The sequence below is a fragment of the Salmo trutta genome, chromosome 20 (genome assembly GCF_901001165.1).
Source record: "Salmo trutta chromosome 20, fSalTru1.1, whole genome shotgun sequence".
Lineage (NCBI taxonomy): Eukaryota > Metazoa > Chordata > Actinopteri > Salmoniformes > Salmonidae > Salmo > Salmo trutta.
The window spans coordinates 47,124,974-47,146,596 of record NC_042976.1 but is presented as its reverse complement, the minus strand read 5'-3'; the positions used below and the strand labels follow the sequence as shown (position 1 = coordinate 47,146,596).

Genomic DNA, 21,623 nt, shown 5'->3' with positions numbered 1-21,623 from the left:
TCCTGTCCTAAAGTGAACTCTAACTAACAAAAGAGTAGGATTGTTACCACACTTAAAATGCACCTGAGTGGAAGATTTGTGTGAGACGTGTAGCTTGGAATTTTGTCTGTAGGAGGATGTTAATACTATGCATGACAAAAGTACCGTGTGTGTGTTTTTTATATGCATGGCTGTATTGCCAGCTTTGTGTGCTTGTGTTTTGTAGGACATACCATATACAGTATATCCTGAACTTGGCAATTAGTAACAGCTTTCTACTCCTTTTCCCCCCTCAAGGTCCGGACAGCACGGCCATCTCCTGCGACAACGGCCACAACGACACTCAGCTTACAGAGCTGCAGCCACCTGACTCGCCCAGCAACAAGACGCCACTGGCCCCTGCAGACTCGCTTACCAAGGAGAACGGCCGTCGGCCCAAGAAACACGGGCACATCCACGGCGGGCATTCTCATGGCGGTGGGCATGGGCACTCACACGGCGGGAACTGCCACTCGGACCAGGAGATGAAAGACGCGGGCATTGCCAGCATTGCCTGGATGGTCATCATGGGTGATGGCATGCACAACTTCAGCGACGGCCTGGCCATAGGTGAGCAGTAAGCCACCACTTAGTAAAATATTTTGTTGTCAATTACTTATCTGGCTAGGTAAAGGTTGAATTAATAAAGATTAGACTGTATTATACTGTTGTGTAACATAATTAAGTCTGTGTCAATGTTCTTGTTGTTGAATGTTGTTTCTTTGACAGGTGCTGCCTTCAGTGCAAATATTACCGGTGGCATCAGTACATCTGTTGCCGTGTTCTGCCATGAATTGCCTCACGAACTGGGTAAGTGCACCATTCCCAGTCCGAGAAGGGCTTCAGAGCCATCAATCGTCACAAACAACATCCATTATTTTGCCAATGCTCATTTCACAATTGACTCAAAAGCTTGGATAATTATCCCATCCCCAAGGACAATGTGTTGGGCAATGGAGAGAATGCACAGTGCCTACTATCTGTTAAACAGACACTAGCCCTGATCCAGTCAATTGTAGCCTAAATAAAGGAAATCTATTTATATTCATTTTATTTTTTATTGAACCTAATTGACCCATTAAATAAAACTAATTGACACATCAAATAAGATTGATTTTTTTAAAACATTTTATTTAAGTTTTTTTTGAAGCAGTAAGTCCGATTTTGAGACCAAGGTCTCTTTGCAAGGGAGCCCTTCTTGAGAAGACCAGCAGCAATTACACATTAAACGTTCAATCAAGGCAGGAGCATATGAAACACAAAAACAATATATTTTAACACCTCTGTTACAGTGTAGACCTTGTGATTGAACTTTTTATGCAATTGATGGAATTGCAGCCACACACACTCCTCAAGGCTGCTCATTGACATTCATGACACTTCACACCATTCACAGAAACTCTGCTATTCATTGAGGTAGAGATGACTGACAGATTCAACTCCACTAGTCATCAAGATGCTTTGTGGCACAAACGTGTGATGAATGAGGAACCCCCACTGACAATAAAACATTAATTCAACCTCAAAGTACTTTCGCCTCTGTGCCATATGGCTTATGCTGTTCCCATGCAGCAGGGCTTTTTTTGGTTTATTTGTGTGTCTTTGTGTTAGTAGCAAGCAAAGTGAATAGGCTGATCGACAGTGTCTCTGCACACTAATGATGGCTGCTGCCGTAGACATGACATCTGAGTGTGCGTCTCTAGTCTGAGTGATGAATAGACCAGACTAGAGCAGAAATAAACACTATTAATTTGTCTACATGCTCCCCCTCGTGTTGCTGTTAATAACCAATAGTGCTGTTTCGGTTGGCTGACTGTTTCAAATATTACTTGATGAACCACAATGTGTTTAAGGAGAATAGAATAAATGAATGGATAATGTTGCCATTCTGTTAGCAATGCAACTCCACTCAATGGTTAACACTTGTTAAAGTCAAGAATTTTGTAGTATACTGCAGAAACTTGTATCATGACTGTTGATGATTAAGAGAAGAAGCATCTAGAGTTGTAGGAGAGAGGAGAGAAGAATGTGCCTATTTGAAAGCTGTGTAAAAAGTAGCTCTCATGCTAGAAAAGGTTAGAGACCCTTGGTCTGGGGCATCTATAAGGGTAAAATAGTTTAGTATTGTTGTATGCTCCTTTTAAGGTGTATTGCAGCAGATTTTTATAGGTTCTACTATAACATGAGTAGGCCTAAGATGCATTGTATTTAATGTATTTCCATTCTTCATTGACTGGCTCCAACCCTAAGGGAGCATCTGCTTGCCACCCCCTCACTCCACCCCACGCTATCAACACTCGGACCAGTCATCTCCTAATAAATGACGCCAGCGCATTTGAAAAGTGAGCCTCTCCTCTCCCGTCGCTCCAAAGACAAATGCCTCCTCCAGGCTCTTTAACACCCCGCTGAGAAGTTCATTGGCAGCAACACGGTCAAGATGGGCGGCTTTGAGTGCATGACGACGGATCAGAACCGACCGAGACATGGTCCTCAGTAAACACTAGAGGAAGCAAAGTAAAAGTGGAGACTAGATAGTGGCAATGGTGTGAGACCACGGCTCGGCTCTCACTCTTTTTATTTGATTGATGGATGCGAGGAGACCGGAGTGATAATATATTAATTGTGGTAATTAGCCGGAAAAAGGGAACACTCGGTATGGCGTGGAGAAAATGTAGGTCAGCGTCTCTCTATTCATTTCTCACTGAATCGAGGGCTTTTCTGCTGAGAGTTGGGCTTTCTTCCCACAGCCGTGCTGCGCTGGCAGTGAGTGAGGAGGATGGTGTATGTGCATATGTTATCCTAGGTGATTTCAACATTCACATTGATTCAACAAAATGTTACTCTGTTACGGATTCCTGAACATGCTTGACTGTCTCAACCTGTTACAGCATGTCAATGTCCCCCACAATCGTGGGCATACACTAGTCCTCATCATTGAAGAAGTCCACCCTAAGCAACACCTTAAACAGCCTTGCCCCTGAAAAAACACGTCAAGTATCCTTCCAACGGTCAAATCACATTTTATTTGTCACGTGCTCAAAATACAACCAGTGTAGACCTTAGTGAAATGCTTACTTACAAGCCCTTAACCAACAATACTTAACAGTTCTTTTTTCTTAACTTCTTTAAGTAAAAAATAGAAAATAAAAGTCACAAATAATTGAACAGTAGCAGTAAAATAACAATAGTGAGGCTATATACAAGGGGTACCGGTACAGCGACAATGTATGGGGGCACCCGTTAGTTGACGTAATTGAGGTAATATGTACATGTAGGTAGAGTTATTAATGTGACTATGCATAGATAATAAACAGAGTAGCAGCAGCATAAAAGAGGGGTCTGAGTTGCCCTTTTGATTAGCTGTTCAGGTGTCTTGTGGCTTGGGGGTAGAAGCTGTTAAAATGCCTCTTGGACCTGGACTTGGCACTCCGGAACCACTTGCCATGCGGTAGCAGAGAGAACAGTCTATGACTAGGGTGGCTGGAGTCTTTGACAATTTTTAGGGCCATCTTCTGACACCGCCTTGTCTAGAGGTCCTAGATGGTAGGAAGCTTGGCCCCAGTGACGTACTGGGCCGTGCGCACTACCATCTGTAGTGCCTTGCGGTCGGCAGCCCAGCAGTTGCCATACCAGGCAGTGATGCAACCAGTCCGGATGCTCTCGATGATGCAGCTGTGGAACCTTTTTGAGGATCTGCGGACCCATGCAAATCTTTTCAGTCTCCTGAGGGGGAATAGGCTTTGTCGTGCCCTCTTCACGACTGTCTTGGTGTGTCGTAGTGGACCATGATAGTTTGTTGATATGGACACCAAGGAACTTGAAGCTCTCAACCTGCTCCACTACAGCCCCATCGATGAGAATGGGGGCATGACCGGTCCTCCTTTTCCTGTAGTCCACAATCATCTCCTTTGCCTTGATCACGTGGAGGGAGGTTGTTGTCCTGGCACCACACGGCCAGGTCTCTGACCTTCCTATAGGCTGTCTCATCATTGTCGGTGATCAGGCCTACCACTGTTGGGTCATCGGCAAACTTAATGATGGTGTTGGAGTCGTGCCTGGCCGTGCAGTCATGAGTGAACAGGGAGTACAGGAGGGGACTGAGCACGCACCACTGAGGGGCCCCGATGTTGAGGATCAGTGTGGCGTATGTATTGTTACCTACCCTTATCACCTGGGGGTGGCCGTCAGGAAGTCCAGGATCCAGTTGCAGAGGGAGGTGTTTAGTCCCAGGGTCCTTAGCTTAGTGATGAGCTTTGAGGGCACTATGGTGTTGAACACTGAGCTTTAGTCAATGAATAGCATTCTCACATAGGTGTTCCTTTCGTACAGGTTGGAAAGGGCAGTGTTGAGTGCATCTGTTGGGGCGGTATGCAAACTGGAGTGGGCACAGGGACTATGGTGCTCAGCTTGAAACATGTTGGTATTACAGACTCCGTCAGGGACAGATTGAGCGTGATCTCAGTCGTCCGAACACCTGATGCTCTAAAGCATGTTTCAGTGTTACTTGCCTCGACGCGAGCATCGAAGTAATTTAGCTCTTCTGGTAGGCTCGTGTCACTGGGCAGCTCGCGGCTGTGCTTCGCTTTGTAGTCTGTAATAGTTTGCAAGCCCTGCCACATCCGACGAGCGTCAGAACCGGTGTAGTACGATTCAAACTTAGTCCTGTATTGATTTTTTTTGCCTGTTTAATGGTTCGTCGGAGGGCATAGCGGGATTTCTTTAAAGCTTCCGGGTTAGAATCCCGCTCCTTGAAAGCGCCAGCTTTACCCTTTAGCTCAATGCGGATGTTGCCTGTAATTCATGGCTTCTGGTTTGGCTATGTACATACAGTCACTGTGGGGACAACATCATCGACACACTTATTGATGAAGCCAATGACTGATGTGGTGTACTCCTCAATGCCATCGGAAGAATCCCAGAACATATTCCAGTGTGTGCTAGCAAAACAGTCCTGTAGCTTAGCATCTGCTTCATCTGACCACTTTCTTATTGATCGATGCACTGGGGCTTTAATTTTTGATTGTAAGCCGGAATCAGGAGGATAGAATAATGGTCAGATTGGAAGCTCCTTCTGGGCATAAGACACGGTGGCAGAAACATTATGTACAAAATAAGTTACAAATATTGCAAGAAAACACGCCCAATTGGTTAGGAGATCGTAAAACGGCAGCCATCTCCTCCGGCTTCCTCCCTATGGTTCACAGAAGAGCTGCGCAGCATAAAGACCCATGTTAGCAGTGTCGTGTCTTTGGCTATGCCGGATTAAGTGATATGACATGCTATTCTATAAAATCCTTTCGCTGTAATTAATATTACCTGATTTAAGCTAATCATGTAAATGTAATTAACTAGGAAGTTGGGGCACCACGGAAGAATGTTTATAGAGCCGTTATCTTCCGAATAAACTCTTAAAAGACTTAGTAATATTTTACATCGATAGCCGTCATCTCAATCCTCACCTTATTTCAGTCTCATAATGAAAGTTGTAAATTCTTGGTTATCTTCACGAAGCCTGGCTAACAAGTTGAATCAGCAATACAAAATTGGGTTTAATTATTTATTTACTAAATACCTAACTAATCACACAGAATTACATATACACAGAATACAAATGATGTCATACAGAAGATGTCCCTGGTGGACGGAGCCGACATGGCGGCTTGTTACACAAAGAAAGGGGGTTGGGCTTGAATGAAAGAGCGGGAAGACTGAGGAACAAAGGAACAGCTATGCTATCGTAAATACAGAATCTTATGCATTCTAAATTACCGCCCATTTGGAAAAGGAAAATGCAATAAATATTTACTCTGAGCTGCGCTTCGGTAGATTGGTCGTAGATGCTGGCCGGGTTGGCCAACAGATCTTCCTGTCCTCAGAAGAATGTCAATGGTGGTAAAGTGGATACGTTGTAGTATCTTCGTCTGTGGTAGACTGGATCCGTCATCCGTCTTTTCCTAGCCCACGTCTACAGCGGCCGCTGCTAACTCAACGGCTAGGAAGTATCACTTCTGTAGTGAATAAGTTCAAAGTTCATACCATTCACAACCAAAGCTCACGCCGAGGTTGGCTTAGTTCTGTACTTGACATGTGTGTCCTAGTAACGCAGAGGCTGCAGACCTCACGTAGTGGAACCCCCTGGTTACATTGTGTCATTGTCTTATATAGTGGCGAGGGGAGGAGGGTGTGTTTCATCGTTTATAACCCCTGTCTCTTCACAGGGGCAGGCCACTGATCAAGCAGGGCACTTTCCTTATGAAAACCCAATTCTCTCAATTGGAAGCTAAAATTACATTTAATCTCCTAACAAACAATTCCATGTGACTCTGATAACTAGAGGGTGTATACTTTCCCAGGTACAGTTTGTTGTCCTGTCATCAGTCATAATGTCTCAGATGACAACCGAACTGACATCCATACTCATTAAGTTCCAAAGCATATTTCCAACTGGTTTTATTACCAAAATATGGTTCCTTTTCCCCATTTGTTTGATGTTCCCAGACTCTCTATATTTAACAAAGGCTATTCAACAGTCCTTCAGTAGGGTCAGAAAGAGAGGGGAAGGGAGAAAGGTATTTATGGGGGGGTCATAAACCTTACCCACAGGCCAACGTCATGACAGCAGTTTAGAGTGTCTGTGGAGAAGTACTGTCCACCTGCTAGTCTATAAAGACAACCAGACTTGCTATTTCAAAGCACTAAAAGCAGCCTGCTCCACCTTCTACTCTGCCATGATGGACAACGACAGAGGAAATCCCAGGAACTTGTTTTCCACCATCAGTCGCCTCCTCCACCCTATAGACTCTGGCCCTCCCACAGCAACTCCCGAACAATGCAACCGATTATCTGAGTCTTCAAGGCTAATATCAACACCATCCGACAGGACATTGTATCCACCTTCCCCCCCTCTAAGTGACTTTGCTCTGGTTTCACCTGCTGCTGTATTAGAAACCCTCAAATGTATTCTACCAGTGACCCCTAAACCCTATTCCAACTCAGTTGGTCTCATCCAATTTGTAGCCAACCTGTTCATGTCCCTCCACATTGGGCAGGTGCCATCACTGTTCAAAATTGCTACCGTCACCCCTTTGCTCAAAACATCCCTTGTCCAAAACTTCATCTTAAACTACAGGCCTATTTCCAACTACCCATTTTTACTTAAAGTCCTGGAGAAAGTAGTGCAACTCAGTTTCACTAATACCTCTGTGCTAACCAACTTTGAGGCTCTCCAGTCTGGCTTTAGGACCATGCACAGTACTGAGACAGCCCTGGTGAAGTTTATAAATGACTTGCTCGTGGCTGCAGATACAGGATTCTCCACCATCTTGATTCTTCTGGACCTCACACCATTCTACTGCAGTGCCTCCGAGAGCATACTGCCATCTGTGGGACTGCCCTTAACTGGTTCTCATCCTACCTCCAATCGCAAGCAGTTTTAATCCTCCATAAACTGCTGTCTCCCACAAGGGTCTGTGTTAGTACCTATCCTCTTCCTGCTTTACATGCTCCCACTTGGCAAGATCTTCAGACAGCAATTACACTGCTGTGCAGACGACACAGAGTTGTACATTAAAACCAAGCCTGACACATCTGCTCTGTCAACATTGTCCAACTGGATGCAGAACAACTCAACAGTGGCAAGACCGAGGCAATGCAGATAGGCACCCCCCACAAGATCACCAACTCCTGCAACGTCCACCCTGTCATAGATGGCTACATCATCCCCCTCTCCTCAGTCATCATTAATTTGGGTGTGAAATTTGAACCTGCCCTCTCTTTCAATACCCACATTAGTCACGTCTGTAAAACGTAATTTGTTTCACCTAAGGAACATCTCCCACCTAAGACCCTCCTTACATCTTGATGCAGAAAATCAAATCCATGCATTCATGTTCTCCAGAATTGATTAAGAGAACGCAGTACTTCAATTCATAAACCACAGCTCATCCAAAAGAGTGCCGCAAGGATTCTGAAACAAACAAAAAAAGTCGGCCCACATCAGCCCTATCCTTACTAATCTCCATTGGCTACCTGTTCCTCAAAGATTTTACTAAAATGATCATCCTTGTCGACAAAGCCCTGAATGGCATCGGACCCGCCTACCTGTCAGACCTACTCTCTCCCTATTAACCCCCACACACCCTACGACAAGCCACGTTCAAGCCATATATACAGTGCCTTCATAAAGTATTCGTACCCCTTGACTTATTCACATTTTGTTGTTACACCCTGAATTCAAAATGGATTGAAAAATAATAATTTCTCACCCATCTACACACAGTGCCCCATAATGACAAAGTGGAAACATGTTTTTAGAAATTGTAACTAATTTATTTGACAATTAAATCCAGAAATATCTCATTGACATAAGTATACACACCTTGTCAATACATGTTAGAATCACCTTTGGCAGCGATTTACAAGTCTCTAAGAGCTTTGTACACCAGGATTGTAGAATATTTGCACATTATTCTTTTTCAAATTCTTCAAGCTTTGTCAAGTTGGTAATTGATCATTGCTAGACAGCCATTTTCAAGTCTTGCCATAGATTCAAGACGATTTAAGTCAAAACTGTAACTAGGCCACTCAGGAACATTCAATGTCATCTTAGCAAGCAACTCCAGTGTATATTTGGCCTTGTGTTTTAGGGTATTGTCTGTCTGAAAGGTGAAAAAGGTTGGAAAGCAGACTGAACCAAGTTATCCTCTAGGATTTTACCAGTGCTTAGCTCTATTCTGTTTATTTTTATCCAGGGGGGGGGGAAACTCCATAGTCCTTGCCAGTGACAAGCATACCCATAACATGATGCAGCCACCACCATGCTTGAAAATATGAAAAGTAGTACTCAGTGATGTGTTGTGTTGGATTTGCCCCGAACATAACGCTTTGTGTTGAGGACATTAAGTTATTCTTTTACAGTTTTATTTTAGTGCCTTATTGCAAACAGGATGCATGTTTTTTAATATTTTTAATCTGTACCGGATTCCTTCACAGCCATTAAACGCTGTAACTGTTTTAAAGTCACATTTGGCTTCATGGTGAAATCCCTGAGTGGTTTCCTTCCCATCCGGCAACTGAGTTAAGGACGCCTGTATCTTTATAGTGACTGGGTTTACTGATACACCACCCAAAGTAATTAATAACTTCACCATGCTCAAAGGGATATTCAATGTCTGCCTTTGTGTTTGAATCTGTGTTTCAAATTTCCTGCTAGACTGAGGGACCTTACAGAATATTGTGTGTGGGGCACAGAGATGAGGTGGACATTAAAAAATTATGTTAGACACTATTATTGCACACAGAGTGAGTCCATGCAACGTAGTATGTGACTTGTTAAACACATTTTTACTCTTGAACTTATTTAGGCTTGCCATAACAATGGGTTTGAATACTTTTTGACTGAAGACATTCCAACTTTTCATTTAATACATTTCTAAAAATGTCTAAAAACATAATTCCACTTTCACATTAGGGGGTATTGTGTGTAGGCCAGCGACAATCTCAATTTCATATTTTAAATTCAGGCTATAACACAACAAAATGTGGAAAAAGTCAAGGGGCGTGGATACTTTCGGAAGGGTGTGTGTGTGGCCTTATAAGCATTCTAGTACAGTTAAATAGTTAGCCCACACACGGATGCTGCGGTCTATGGCACTGCATATCTCAGTGCAAGAAGCGTCACTACAGTCCCTGGTTCGAATCCGTATCACATCCGGCTGTGATTGGGAGTCCCATAGGGCGGAGCACAATTGGCCCAGCGCCGTCCGGGTTTGGCCGGGGTAAGCCTTCATTGTAAATAAGAATTTGTTCTCAACTGACTTGCCTAGTTAAATAAAGGTTACACACACCACACTGACCAAAAAGTTATTTTGTTGGCATTTATTTATGTCCCCATTTACCAGTAAAACATAATCAGAACCTATTTCTTTCACTTACATGCTGTGCTGTTTCGTTGTTCATTTGTTCAGTCGTTTCATTTTCAACCAGGATTTCTATGGAACGACGTTTGGGTCTTTGCGTATCAAAAAATATACTATATAACACTATTTGACGTGTCAAATAAGCTTGTTAACCAATCAGGACCTGAATATGACTGCACGTCACATAATAATTTAATGCGTTCATACATTTTTTACGTAGTTATTACACATTGCACACTAGCACTCGTATCTCATGTCACAACAATTCATCAATACATATGCTAGGATGCTGGTAAAGTTGCCTCATGCACCTACAGTGCTGGTCATATAAAAAAAAGCTAGCTAGCCCATGGATGCAAACAATGTTCTTCCCCAAAAATATAGCAAAACAATAATCTGTTTCAGTAGCTATAGTTAGCTAACTATATAGCTTGTTGTCATATAAAATAACCCTAATTTATAAGAATGTTCATGTTTTATTACTGGTGGTCGGAACCATCTATGTGAAGCTAGCCACAATAAGGATTAGCCACAATAGTGTACTTTGCGGTTAGCCTTCAAAATAAATGTATGGCATAATTCTACTATTTATATTCAATTGCATCACTGTCAATGACATACTTTTATTTTGAAGGCAAACTGCAAATTCCACTATTGTGCCTATCCTTATTGTGGCTAGCTTCACAACACAACCTCGGTGTGGTCGAGCCTCTCCAGCCAGATGAAGCTATCTGGCTGCTTATAACGTTAGCTTTGGGCAACAGGGTTAAGTAGCTGGCTAGCTATTTATTTTCATGAACTGAACTTCAATTTCAATAGGCGAACAACAAGTGGCAACATAGCTAATACTTACTCACAAGGATTCCTAAATCATTGCTAAGAATAATGAAAATGACTGCAGTTTCTACTATTTTTATTGTTTTCAGTCTGGTTGTATTGGTGCTCAAAATAACACAACACACAGCCATTAATGTCTAAACCACTGGCAACAAAAGTGAGTACACCCCTAAGTGAAAATGTCCAAATTGGGCCCAAAGTGTCAATATTTTGTGTGGCCACCATCATTTTCCAGCACTGCCTTAACCCTCTTGGGCATGGAGTTCACCAGAGCTTCACAGGTTGCCACTGGAGTCCTCTTCCACTCTCCATGACGACATCACGGAGCTGGTGGATGTTAGAGACCTTGCACTCCTCCACCTTCCGTTTGAGGATGCCCCACAGATGCTCAATAGGGTTTAGGTCTGGAGACATGCTTGGCCAGTCCATCACCTTTACCCTCAGCTTCTTTAGCAAGGCAGTGGTCGTCTTGGAGGTGTGTTTGGGGTCGTTATCATGTTGGAATACTGCCCTGCGGCCCAGTCTCCGAAGGGAGGGGATCATGCTCTGCTTCAGTATGTCACAGTACATGTTGGCATTCATGGTTCCCTCATTGAACTGTAGCTCCCCAGTGCCGGCAGCACTCATGCAGCCCCAGACCATGACACTCCCACCACCATGCTTGACTGTAGGCAAGACACTTGTCTTTGTACTCCTCACCTGGTTGCCGCCACACAGGCTTGACACCATCTGAACCAAATAAGTTTATCTTGGTCTCATCAGACCACAGGACATGGTTCCAGTAATCCATGTCCTTAGTCTGCTTGTCTTCAGCAAACTGTTTGCGGGCTTTCTTGTGCATCATCTTTAGAAGAGGCTTCCTTCTGGGATGACAGCCATGCAGACCAATTTGATGCAGTGTGCGGCGTATGGTCTGAGCACTGACAGGCTGACCCCCCACCCCTTCAACCTCTGCAGCAATGCTGGCAGCACTCATACGTCTATTTCCCAAAGACAACCTCTGGATATGACGCTGAGCACATGCACTCAACTTCTTTGGTCGACCATGGCGAGGCCTGTTCTGAGTGGAACCTGTCCTGTTAAACCGCTGTATGGTCTTGGCCACCGTGCTGCAGCTCAGTTTCAGGGTCTTGGCAATCTTCTTATATCCCAGGCCATCTTTATGTAGAGCAACAATTCTTTTTTTTCAGATCCTCAGTGAGTTCTTTGCCATGAGGTGCCATGTTGAACTTCCAGTGACCAGTCAGTATGAGGGAGTGTGAGAGCGATGACGCCAAATTTAACAGACCTGCTCCCCATTCACACCTGAGACCTTGTAACACTAATGAGTCACATGACACCGGGGAGGGAAAATGGCTAATTGGGCCCAATTTGGACATTTTCACTTAGGGGTGTAACTCACTTTTGTTGCCAGCGGTTTAGACATTAATAGCTGTGTATTGTGTTATTTTGAGGGGACTGCAAATTTTCCACTGTTATACAAGCTGTACACTCACTACTTTACATTGTAGCAAAGTGTAATTTCTTCAGTGTTGTCACATGAAAAGATATACTCAAATATTTACAAAGATAATAGGTATGCACGTCAGCTTTGACATCGGTTTTGCACATCGGCGTTAAACTTGACATCGGCCGATGTTGGCGTTTTTAACTAATATCGGCCGATTCCGATATGTTCACCGCTATATCGTGCATCCCTAAAATTTATATTTATACTATTTTTTTTATTTTATGCACTTTGAGATTATTGTATAATTAAAGCTTTACAAATGTAATTTATTGTTATTATGTGTGAGATTTTATTTAACTAGTTAAGAACAAATTCTCATTTACAATGACTGCCAAACCCGGACGACGCTGGGCCAATTGTGCGCTGCCCTATGGGACTCCCAATCACGGCTGGATGTGATGCAGCCTGGATTCGAAACCAGGGACTGCAGTGATGCCTCTTGCACTGAGATGCAGTGCCTTAGACTGCTGTCATGACAGGCCTTATGGAAATGTATCATTTGTCTGTAAACTTTCCAAATGTCAGCAAACGTGATTCCTCAGTCCGGAGAATGCGCTTCCACTGCTCCAGTCCAATGACAGCGTGCTTTACACCACTCCGGCTTGGCATTGTGTATGTTGATCTTAGGCTGCTCGGCCATGGAAACCCATTTCATAAAGCTCCTGGCGAACAGTTATTGTGCTGACGTTGCTTCCAGAGGCAATTTGGAACTCTGTAGTGTGTGCTGCAACTGAGGACAGATGAATTTTACATGCTTCAGCACTCGGCCATCCCATTCTCTGAACTTGTGTGGCTTACCACTTCGCTTCTCAGGACGTTGTTGCTCCTAGACATTTCCACTTCACAGTAACAACACTTCCAGTCAACCAGGGCAGCTCTAATAGGACAGAAATTTGTTGAACTGACTTGTTTGGCGAACTGCCCAATGACGGTCCCACGTTGAAAGTCACTGAGCTCTTCAGTAAGGTTATTCTTTTGCCAATGTTTGTCTATGGAGATTGCATTGTTGTGTGCTAGATTTTATACACCCGTCAGCAACGGGTGTGGCTGAAATAGCTGAATCCACTCATTTGAAGGAGTGTCCACGTACATTTGTATAAATAGTGGTGGTGCAGCCAGTTAAGATGCTCTCAATGCTGCAGCTGTATAAAGTTTTGAGGATCTGAGGTGCCAGGCCAAATCTTTTCAACCTCCTGATTGGGATGAGGCGCTATTGCACCTTCTTCAAGACTGTGTTGGTGTGAGAGGACCATATTAAGTCTTTAGTGGTGGACACAGAGGAACTTGAAGCTCTCGACCTGTTCCACTACAATGTGGATGTGGGCGTGCTCGCCCTTCCGTTTCCTGTAGGCCAGGATCAGCTCCTATTGTCTTGCTGACGTTGAGGGAGTGGTTAGTCCTGGCACCACATTGCCAGGTCTCTGACCTCCTCTCTGTAAGCTGTCTCATTGTCGTCAGTGATCAGACCCACCATCGTCTTGTCGTCAGCAAACTTGATGATCAGTAAGTAACAATTTTGTGGGTATCGATGAGTATCAAATGGTTGCATACAGTAAGTGTGAGGTGAGTGAATACTATCACATGCGTGTTGGCCAGCACATGTATTCTTACCCCTTCCTCCTTGTGCTTTTCTGGCTCCAGGTGACTTTGCGGTGCTTCTGAAGGCTGGCATGTCGGTGAAACAGGCCATTGTGTATAACCTACTTTCTGCCCTCATGGCCTACGTGGGCATGATGATCGGCACAGCCGTGGGCCAGTACACACACAACGTCACCAGCTGGATCTTCGCCGTCACCGCTGGCATGTTCCTCTATGTGGCTCTGGTGGACATGGTGAGTTAGTTGTACAGTGAAACAATCACAACCATTTCACAAAACCTGTTTTAACATGGGCAGTGCCATTGAAGGCTTTCACCATTATAAAGTAGTCGACTGGGTGGGACCTCATGGTTTAATTACACAATTCCATACAGGTTAGCAGGAAGGATCAGCCAATTCATTATTTATGGCCTGAGTAAATTGCAGCACTCCAGGTGGCATGAAATTACCAAACCTTGGCTTTATGCCCGTTCAGACTAAACACATCCCAGCACAGTAGATGGTGGTAAGCACCTTTTCAGTTTGTTTACGGACCACCAATAAACTTGTAGAAGAAGAAATTGACAACTACTGTAAAATGGTGACAGCCCTTGATGGCGCTTCCCATTCAGTCACAGAGGATCATACAGAATTATTGCCTGATGATCTTCCCTGAAGTTTTCCTGAACTTCTCAATACCTCTCTGGTGCATTTGTCACTTCAAACCATACTTCCTTCAGATTGAAATTCTGTCTGACTGAAATTGTAATTGACTGTCATAGCCCCAAATGGAAAGTAAACGCTGGCTGTTGATTACATAACTTTTTTCTCATGGTGGGGTCACAATTATTGTCTAAAATCAAAATGGCATCACGGGCATAGAAGGTTTGGTAACACCTGACCTAATGTCGAAGTCCAGTACAGTTGAATGACCTCTATCGCCTCTAGTGTCTAACAATGTAGTCCCCTCTTAATTTTCCTGTATGGTGTCTGACTACATTGTGACCGCTTGCTCCCTCTCTAGTTACCAGAGATGCTCCACGGCGACAGCGAAGAACACAAGCGCTGTCAGCTAGGCCACTTTGTCCTGCAGAACCTTGGCCTGCTCACCGGTTTCTCCATCATGCTGCTCATTGCCATCTTCGAAGACCAGATAGTTTTTGACTTTGGCTTCTAGCAGTAGAGTATGGAGTCGGTTGGTACAAGGGAAGGCGAATGTGGGGTTGTGTGTCGGTACATGTGCTTTTTGGCCTTTAAAAAGTGCTTTGTTTGTTCTGTGGTGGTCCAGTGTCCTGCATGCATAGTGATCGAGCTCTCATTCATGCTCCCTGTGCCTCTCCATTCCGTAGATCAAAGCAGTGGCTTATACATATCCCCCCATTCTGTTCCCTTTCTCTGTCCCATTGAGTTATTCCTTTCAGCTCCTAGGTTCTATCCTATGCTCCTTCCCATGTAGCTTAGATGCTGTACTGAAGGTACACCTCAAGGTTACACTCTCACCAACAAACACCTCTTTAGTTGGTATTGATAAGGCCACCTTCCTTTTGGAGACTAGCTTATGCAAGTAACACTTTGATTACTCTCCCCATTCCTCTGAAAAGCATTATAGCAAATCAAAAGGATTGTCACATTCCAATTGGTCTAAATACATTTGTCGACAAGATAAGTTCACATATCGGCGGCTCACCTCAGTATCAGCAGGTGTGCTCCACTACCTGTGAGCATTATGCGTGTCTCAGATAGTGGACAAAGAGTTCCTCACCCGACTGTGTAAGATGGATAAAGTATCCACCTCCTAACCTGGATAATTCTCTAGACTGCTTCCCACCGGTGCAGGGCGCTCCCCTACATAGAGGAAGCTGTCATTGCCCAGCAGCCCTCTGCTCATCCATCATAACCCTGTGCAGTGTGTCGTCTTATGTCATTCCCACTCCCTTTATCTGTTATTAACCCTGTGGCTGGTCCCATTATCCATGCCTAGTGCACCTGTGGTGCCTTCCCATTGCCCCCATCCATCGCAAACTTGTGAAATCTGTCCCACTGTGTATCAACATTTATTGTCTAAAGCTGTGCCAAGCCAAGTCCATTGTGGTGGCTTTGCCAATGAACACACTGTAATAGAGTAGCTAGGAGCTAGATAGTCCGTGGACTCGGAAGTGTTAAAGGAAATTGGTGCTAAAGCCCAAATTTGTCCCCAGGCATTGTATGAGTCAACAGGTCTGTATTGACGGTCTTCGCCCTGTTGCTCTGCAAAACTATTGAGAACCACAGCTTAGCTATGCATTTTGCCAAAAATGTGAACGCTACTACCCCAACCTTAAAAGAGCGATTGCGTGTCTAATTATAATGGCTGTGTTCATTTGCAGCAGTCTCCATATTTATATATTATTTTGTCTGTTTTTATGGCTGATTTGAGAAGCATTGGGAGTATTGAAGGTACCCATAGTGCTACGAAAGAAAAACGACTTTAGGTACTCACTCGGATGTAGGCCCAGTCAGTTTCATTTCATTATGCGTGTTCAAGACCGATGTTAAATGTAGACTCAGCAATGCACAAAGTAAACAGCATGTCAAGTAAATTTCCACAACAACTAAGAATGTTAAAGCACGGGCCTCAAGTTCTCCACTGTTTTGGTCCTGTAGCTACCACGTTATAGCGGTGTAAAGTGCACCCGAGCACATTTTATTTATTTATTTTTATTTCACCTTTATTTTTACATGCTCAGATACTCTGCGTGACTATGGGAGAGCAGTCTTGCATCGTGCTCATCTCAATATCTGCGGAACTGATTCATAGCGCTGAGTCTACCTCTAAAATGATGTGGGAGAAAAAAAGTTGGATTACCTAGATATATATTAAGAACCAAGAAATATTGCCCAACTGCATTTGTAGGACTGATAGTAGTCTGTAAACAAAAATCTGACATTTTACAAAATGAAACTTTGCATGCCCTAAGTCCTATGTGAATTTAAGATTGTATTTTCTTCTGTGTCGAAGAAACAGTGTTGCTTTGCGTTTACTCCATTATTGAGGGCACTAGCTTGTTTTTCTAGCCAAATACTTGACCCATGCATTGTTTTGTGGTATTTTCTTATTTTTAAATGGGTTACTGTAAGTCTTGATTACCCCCATCGCAATCGGGCAAAGTCAGAAGTCAATTAGATTGAGAGCGAATTAAGTATATTAACTTTGTGCTTATTACATGGGGGTTACACTAGTTACCTTACCAAAAGACCCAAGTTAAGACTGTTTTCAGCATCATATAAGCACAGGAACAGTGTAAATCTAAAGAGCGTCACTATTATTGTTAAAAAAAAAAAACTGAGATGTTTGGATACTGTGTTGTGTATCATTCCTCCCAAATCAGTTTATAAGAAAAGTACTTGTATCAAATATTACATTTTCCTGTGTCATTTTGAAATTGTTCTCTGACAATCTGGAAAAGAACAAGCATGTCAATGGCCTTTTTATCACTGCTAAAAATATGCTTTATGTCTATATATTTGAATATGTTCAAATTAGCACACTTTGCACTTGTGTAATTGATATTCGACTTGTAATCAAACCGTAGAACTATAAGGTTCCTTTGATGATTCGTTTTTTTTAACAATCATTAGTATATTTTTGGTTAAATGGGTGTATGTGATAAGACACCACGCCGACTGTGCCAAAAGTGGCCCATTTGGGTTTTCTTTACCATAATTCTATGCTTGCTGTCGCCTCCTGACATTCCATTGGCTGTCTGCTGCTCGAGTGCTAAGCTAGCCAGCCTGGCTGCTTCACCTGCTGGATCACATTGAAATGTGCAACCTCCATTTATCCTGTCACTGTGTGACATCCATCGTCTTGTCTTATTGGCTGTGAATCATCGTCAATCACATTAAACTAATGTACTTGATTGGATTGAATCATGCATGAGTGAAATGGAACAGGAAAATGTTTTGGATGTAATTGTTTCTCTGCTTTTGTATAGAAAAATCTAAATGAAAGACTAGTCAAATGTTTTGTTAGTTTATTTTTTAAATAAACAGATCAACTAGCGATGAGGAATTCTTTGGGGCCTGCTGAGCCTATTGGTAGAGCTTTCGTGTTTTAGAACATTAATGTTAATTCGTTTTTCATAGTCTGTTTTTCTTTCTCATGTTGAACAACTAATAGAAATATGTACTTCATGGGCTCAATAGGTGCCTGCTATAATGTTGCTATATTCTTTTAACAATCAATTTTTCATGCAATGGAGATGGTTACAAGTGTCTAGCCACCATTTAGATTACCATGCCCCAAGGAATATCAGAATCTCTTTACTGGACTAGGAGCTGCAAATACAAAATAATAATATGAAGGTACCATGGTTGTTTTGGTTTTTAATTTGATACATTGTTTACAAACCTGAATATCTAAATGTAGTCATTGCATTTATCATCCTCGCTGATTGTCTGTGCAGTCTCTGTCTGGAAAGGAAAATAAAGTTTGCAAAGAGCCCCTTTTGTGTGACCTTTTTTTTGCAATGGTAATTTTGTCTTAAAGCCTTAATCAGGATTTTTTTCCCCTGGAATTTCTAAATATGAAATTGCTCAATTTAGAATAATATAAATATCTTCCTGAGACTAGTAAAACGGTCTTTAAAAAAAAGAACTTGCAATGTCATTGTTGCTCAGTGGAACTTTCCTTTTCTTGTTCTAAGGGCAAGGGTGCGTTCAGTTCATTAAACGTTTTGCTATGTTGTGTGATCGTTTGTACTGAACAGCACAATACCCCAAACAAGTGTACATTGTTCTTCAACAGTCTTCAAGGTAGGTTTGCTCCTGTTGATGGTGTTATGAATCAACACTAGTTCAGGAGAGAGGACCTGGATGCAGAACACTACCTGCATCAAACAGCTGCTATGAAACCCTTAACAAGGAGTTGCAGTCAGTTTTGGAATGGGTGGCCAGTAATAAACTGGTCCTGAACTTCAAAACCAAGACCATTGTATTTGGCACAAATCATTCCCTAAGCTCTACACCTCAGCCCGATCTGGTAATGAATGTTGTGGCTGTCGATAAAGTTGAGGAGACTAAATTACTTGGTGTGACCTTAGATTGTAAACTCTCATGTTCAACACCTATAGATTCAAAGTTGTAAACATGTCCTTAGTAAAGAGATGCTCTGCTTATTTGACACCACACTCCAAAAGCAAGTCATGCAGGCTTTTTTTTTGCCTTATCTTGATTTTTGTCCAGTCATGTGATCAAGTGTTGTAAAGAAAGACCTAGTTAAGCTGCAGCTGGCCCAGGACAGAGCAGCACGTCTTGCTCTTCATTGTAATCAGAGGGCTAATATAAAGGCTATGTAGGCCAGTCTTTCTTGGCTAAGTTAAGGAGAGACTGACTGCATCACTTCTTTTTATAAGAAACAATGTGTTGAAAATTCCAAATTGTTTGCATAGTCAACTTACACACAGCTCTGACCCCACCAGACAAGCCACCAAGGGTCTTTTTCACAGTCCCCAAATCCAGAACAAATTCAAGAGAGCCATTATTGCATGGAACTCCCATCTCATATTGCTCAAATGAACAGCAAACCTGGTTTAAAAAATTGATAAAGCCACACCTCACGGCACAACGTCTCTACTCTATTTGACCTGGATATTTTGTGTGTATGTATTGATATATAGGCTGTTTGTGCTGATTTTTAACTGTATGTAGTTCTGTTCTTGCCTATTAGTGTTGTGTATTATGTCATGTTTTGTATGTACTCCAGGAAGAGAAGCTGCTGCTTTCGCAACAGCTAATGGAATCCTAATACAATTTTGTGAACAAATTTGTTTGCATCCCTGGTAGTTAGCGTTTTTCCTTTGCCAAGATATTCCATCCACCTGACAGGTGTGGCATATCAAGAAACTGATTATGAAACGCATGATCGTTGCACCTTCTGCTGGGGACAATAAAAAGCCACTCTAAAATGTGCAGTTTTGTCACACAACACAATGCACTGATGTCTGAAGTTGAGGGAGCATGCAATTAGCATGCTGGCTGCAGGAATGTCCACCAGAGTTGTTGCCAGAGAATTGAATGTTAATTTCTCTACAATAAGCCACCTCCGTTGTTTTAGAGAATTTAGCAGTATATCCAACCGGCCTCACAACCTCAGACCACGTGTATGGCGTTGTGTGGGCGAGCGGTTTGCTGATGTCAACATTGTGAACAGAGTGCCCCATGGTGGCAGTGGGGTTTTGGTATGGGCAGGCATAAGCTATGGAGAACGAAAACACAATTAAATTTTATCAATGGTAATTTGAATGCACAGAGATACCATGACTAGATCCTGTGGCCCATTGTCGTGCCATTCATCCTCCGCCATCACATGTTTCAGCATGATAATGCATAGCCCCCTGTCGCAAGGATCTGTACACAATTCCTGGAAGCTGAAAATGACACAGTTCTTCCATGGCTTGCATACTCACCAGATCTATCACCCGTTGAGCATGTTTGGGATGCTCTGGATTGACATGTACGAGAGTGAGTTCCATTTCCCGCCAGTATCCAGAAACTTCGCACAGCCATTGAAGATGAGTGTGACAACATTCCACAGGCCACATCAACAGCCTGATCAACTCTATGCAAGCGAGATGAGTCGCACTGTATGAGGCAAATGGTGGTCACAGCAGATACTAACTGGTTTTCTGATATACGCCCCTACCTTTTTTAAGGTATCTGTGGCAAATTAATTTATTTCATTTGACTGATTTCCTGCATTTATATTTCTGTTCAGTATATACAGTGCCTTCAGAAAGTAATCATACCTCTTGACTTATTCCACATTTCATTGTGTTATAGCCTGAATTCAAAATTGATTCAATATTTTTTTTCTCACCCATCTACACAAAGACCACATAATAACAAAGTGAAAAAAATGTTTTTAGAAATTTTTGCAGATTTGTGAAAATTAAATGCAGAAATATTTAATTTACATAAGCATTCACACACCTGAGTCAATACTTTGTAGAAGCACCTTTGGCAGTGATTACAGCTATACGTCTTTCTAGGTAAGTCTCTAAGACCTTTCCACACCTTGATTGTGCAACATACGCCCATTATTCTTTTCAAAATTCTCCAAGCTCTGTCAAATAGTTTGTTGATCATTGCTAGACAACCATTTTCAGGTTTTGTCATAGATTTTCAAGTATATTTAAGTCAAAACTGTAACTCGGCTACTCAGGTCCATTCTCTGTCTTCTTGGTAAGTCAAAACTGTAACTCGGCTACTCAGGTACAGTCTCTCTTCTTGGTAAGCAACTCCAGTGTAGATTTGGCCTTGTGATTTAGGTTTTTGTCCTGGTGAAAAGTGAATTCATCTAACAGTGTCTCGTGGAAAGCAGACTGAACCAGGTTTTCCTCTAGGATTTTGCCTGTGCTTAGCTCCATTCCTTTTCTTTTTTATCCTGAAAAACCCCACAGTCCTTAATGATTACAAGACTACCCATAACATGATACAGCCACCACTATACTTGAAAATATGAAGAGTGGTACTCAGTAATGTGTTTTATTGGATTTGCCCCAGACATAACACTTCGTATCCAGGACAAAAAGTGAATTGCTTTGCCACAGTTTTTGCATTATTACTTTAGTTTCTTCTTTTAACAGGATGCATGTTTTGGAATATTTGTTATTGTGTATAGGCTTCCTTCTTTTCACTCTGCCTATTAGGTTAATATTGTGGAGTTCCTACTACTGAATGTTGTTGATTCATTCTCGTTTATTTTCCCTATCACAGCCATTAAAC

The 21,623-nt window shown here is 42.6% G+C and overlaps 1 protein-coding gene across 3 annotated transcripts in view; it reads left to right on the top strand.

The window, feature by feature from the left end:
* The window catches only part of slc39a10 (solute carrier family 39 member 10), a 72,156-nt gene extending 53,814 nt beyond the window's left edge, over positions 1-18,342 (top strand). For all 3 annotated transcript variants that reach the window (XM_029703557.1, XM_029703558.1, XM_029703559.1), the window contains 4 exons: positions 277-588; positions 748-828; positions 13,924-14,114; positions 14,884-18,342. In XM_029703557.1, coding sequence (XP_029559417.1) covers positions 277-588; positions 748-828; positions 13,924-14,114; positions 14,884-15,036 — 737 coding nt within the window. In that variant the 3' untranslated portion in view covers positions 15,037-18,342. The remainder of the gene's footprint in view (positions 1-276; positions 589-747; positions 829-13,923; positions 14,115-14,883) is intronic.
* Positions 18,343-21,623: the final 3,281 nt, after the last annotated feature.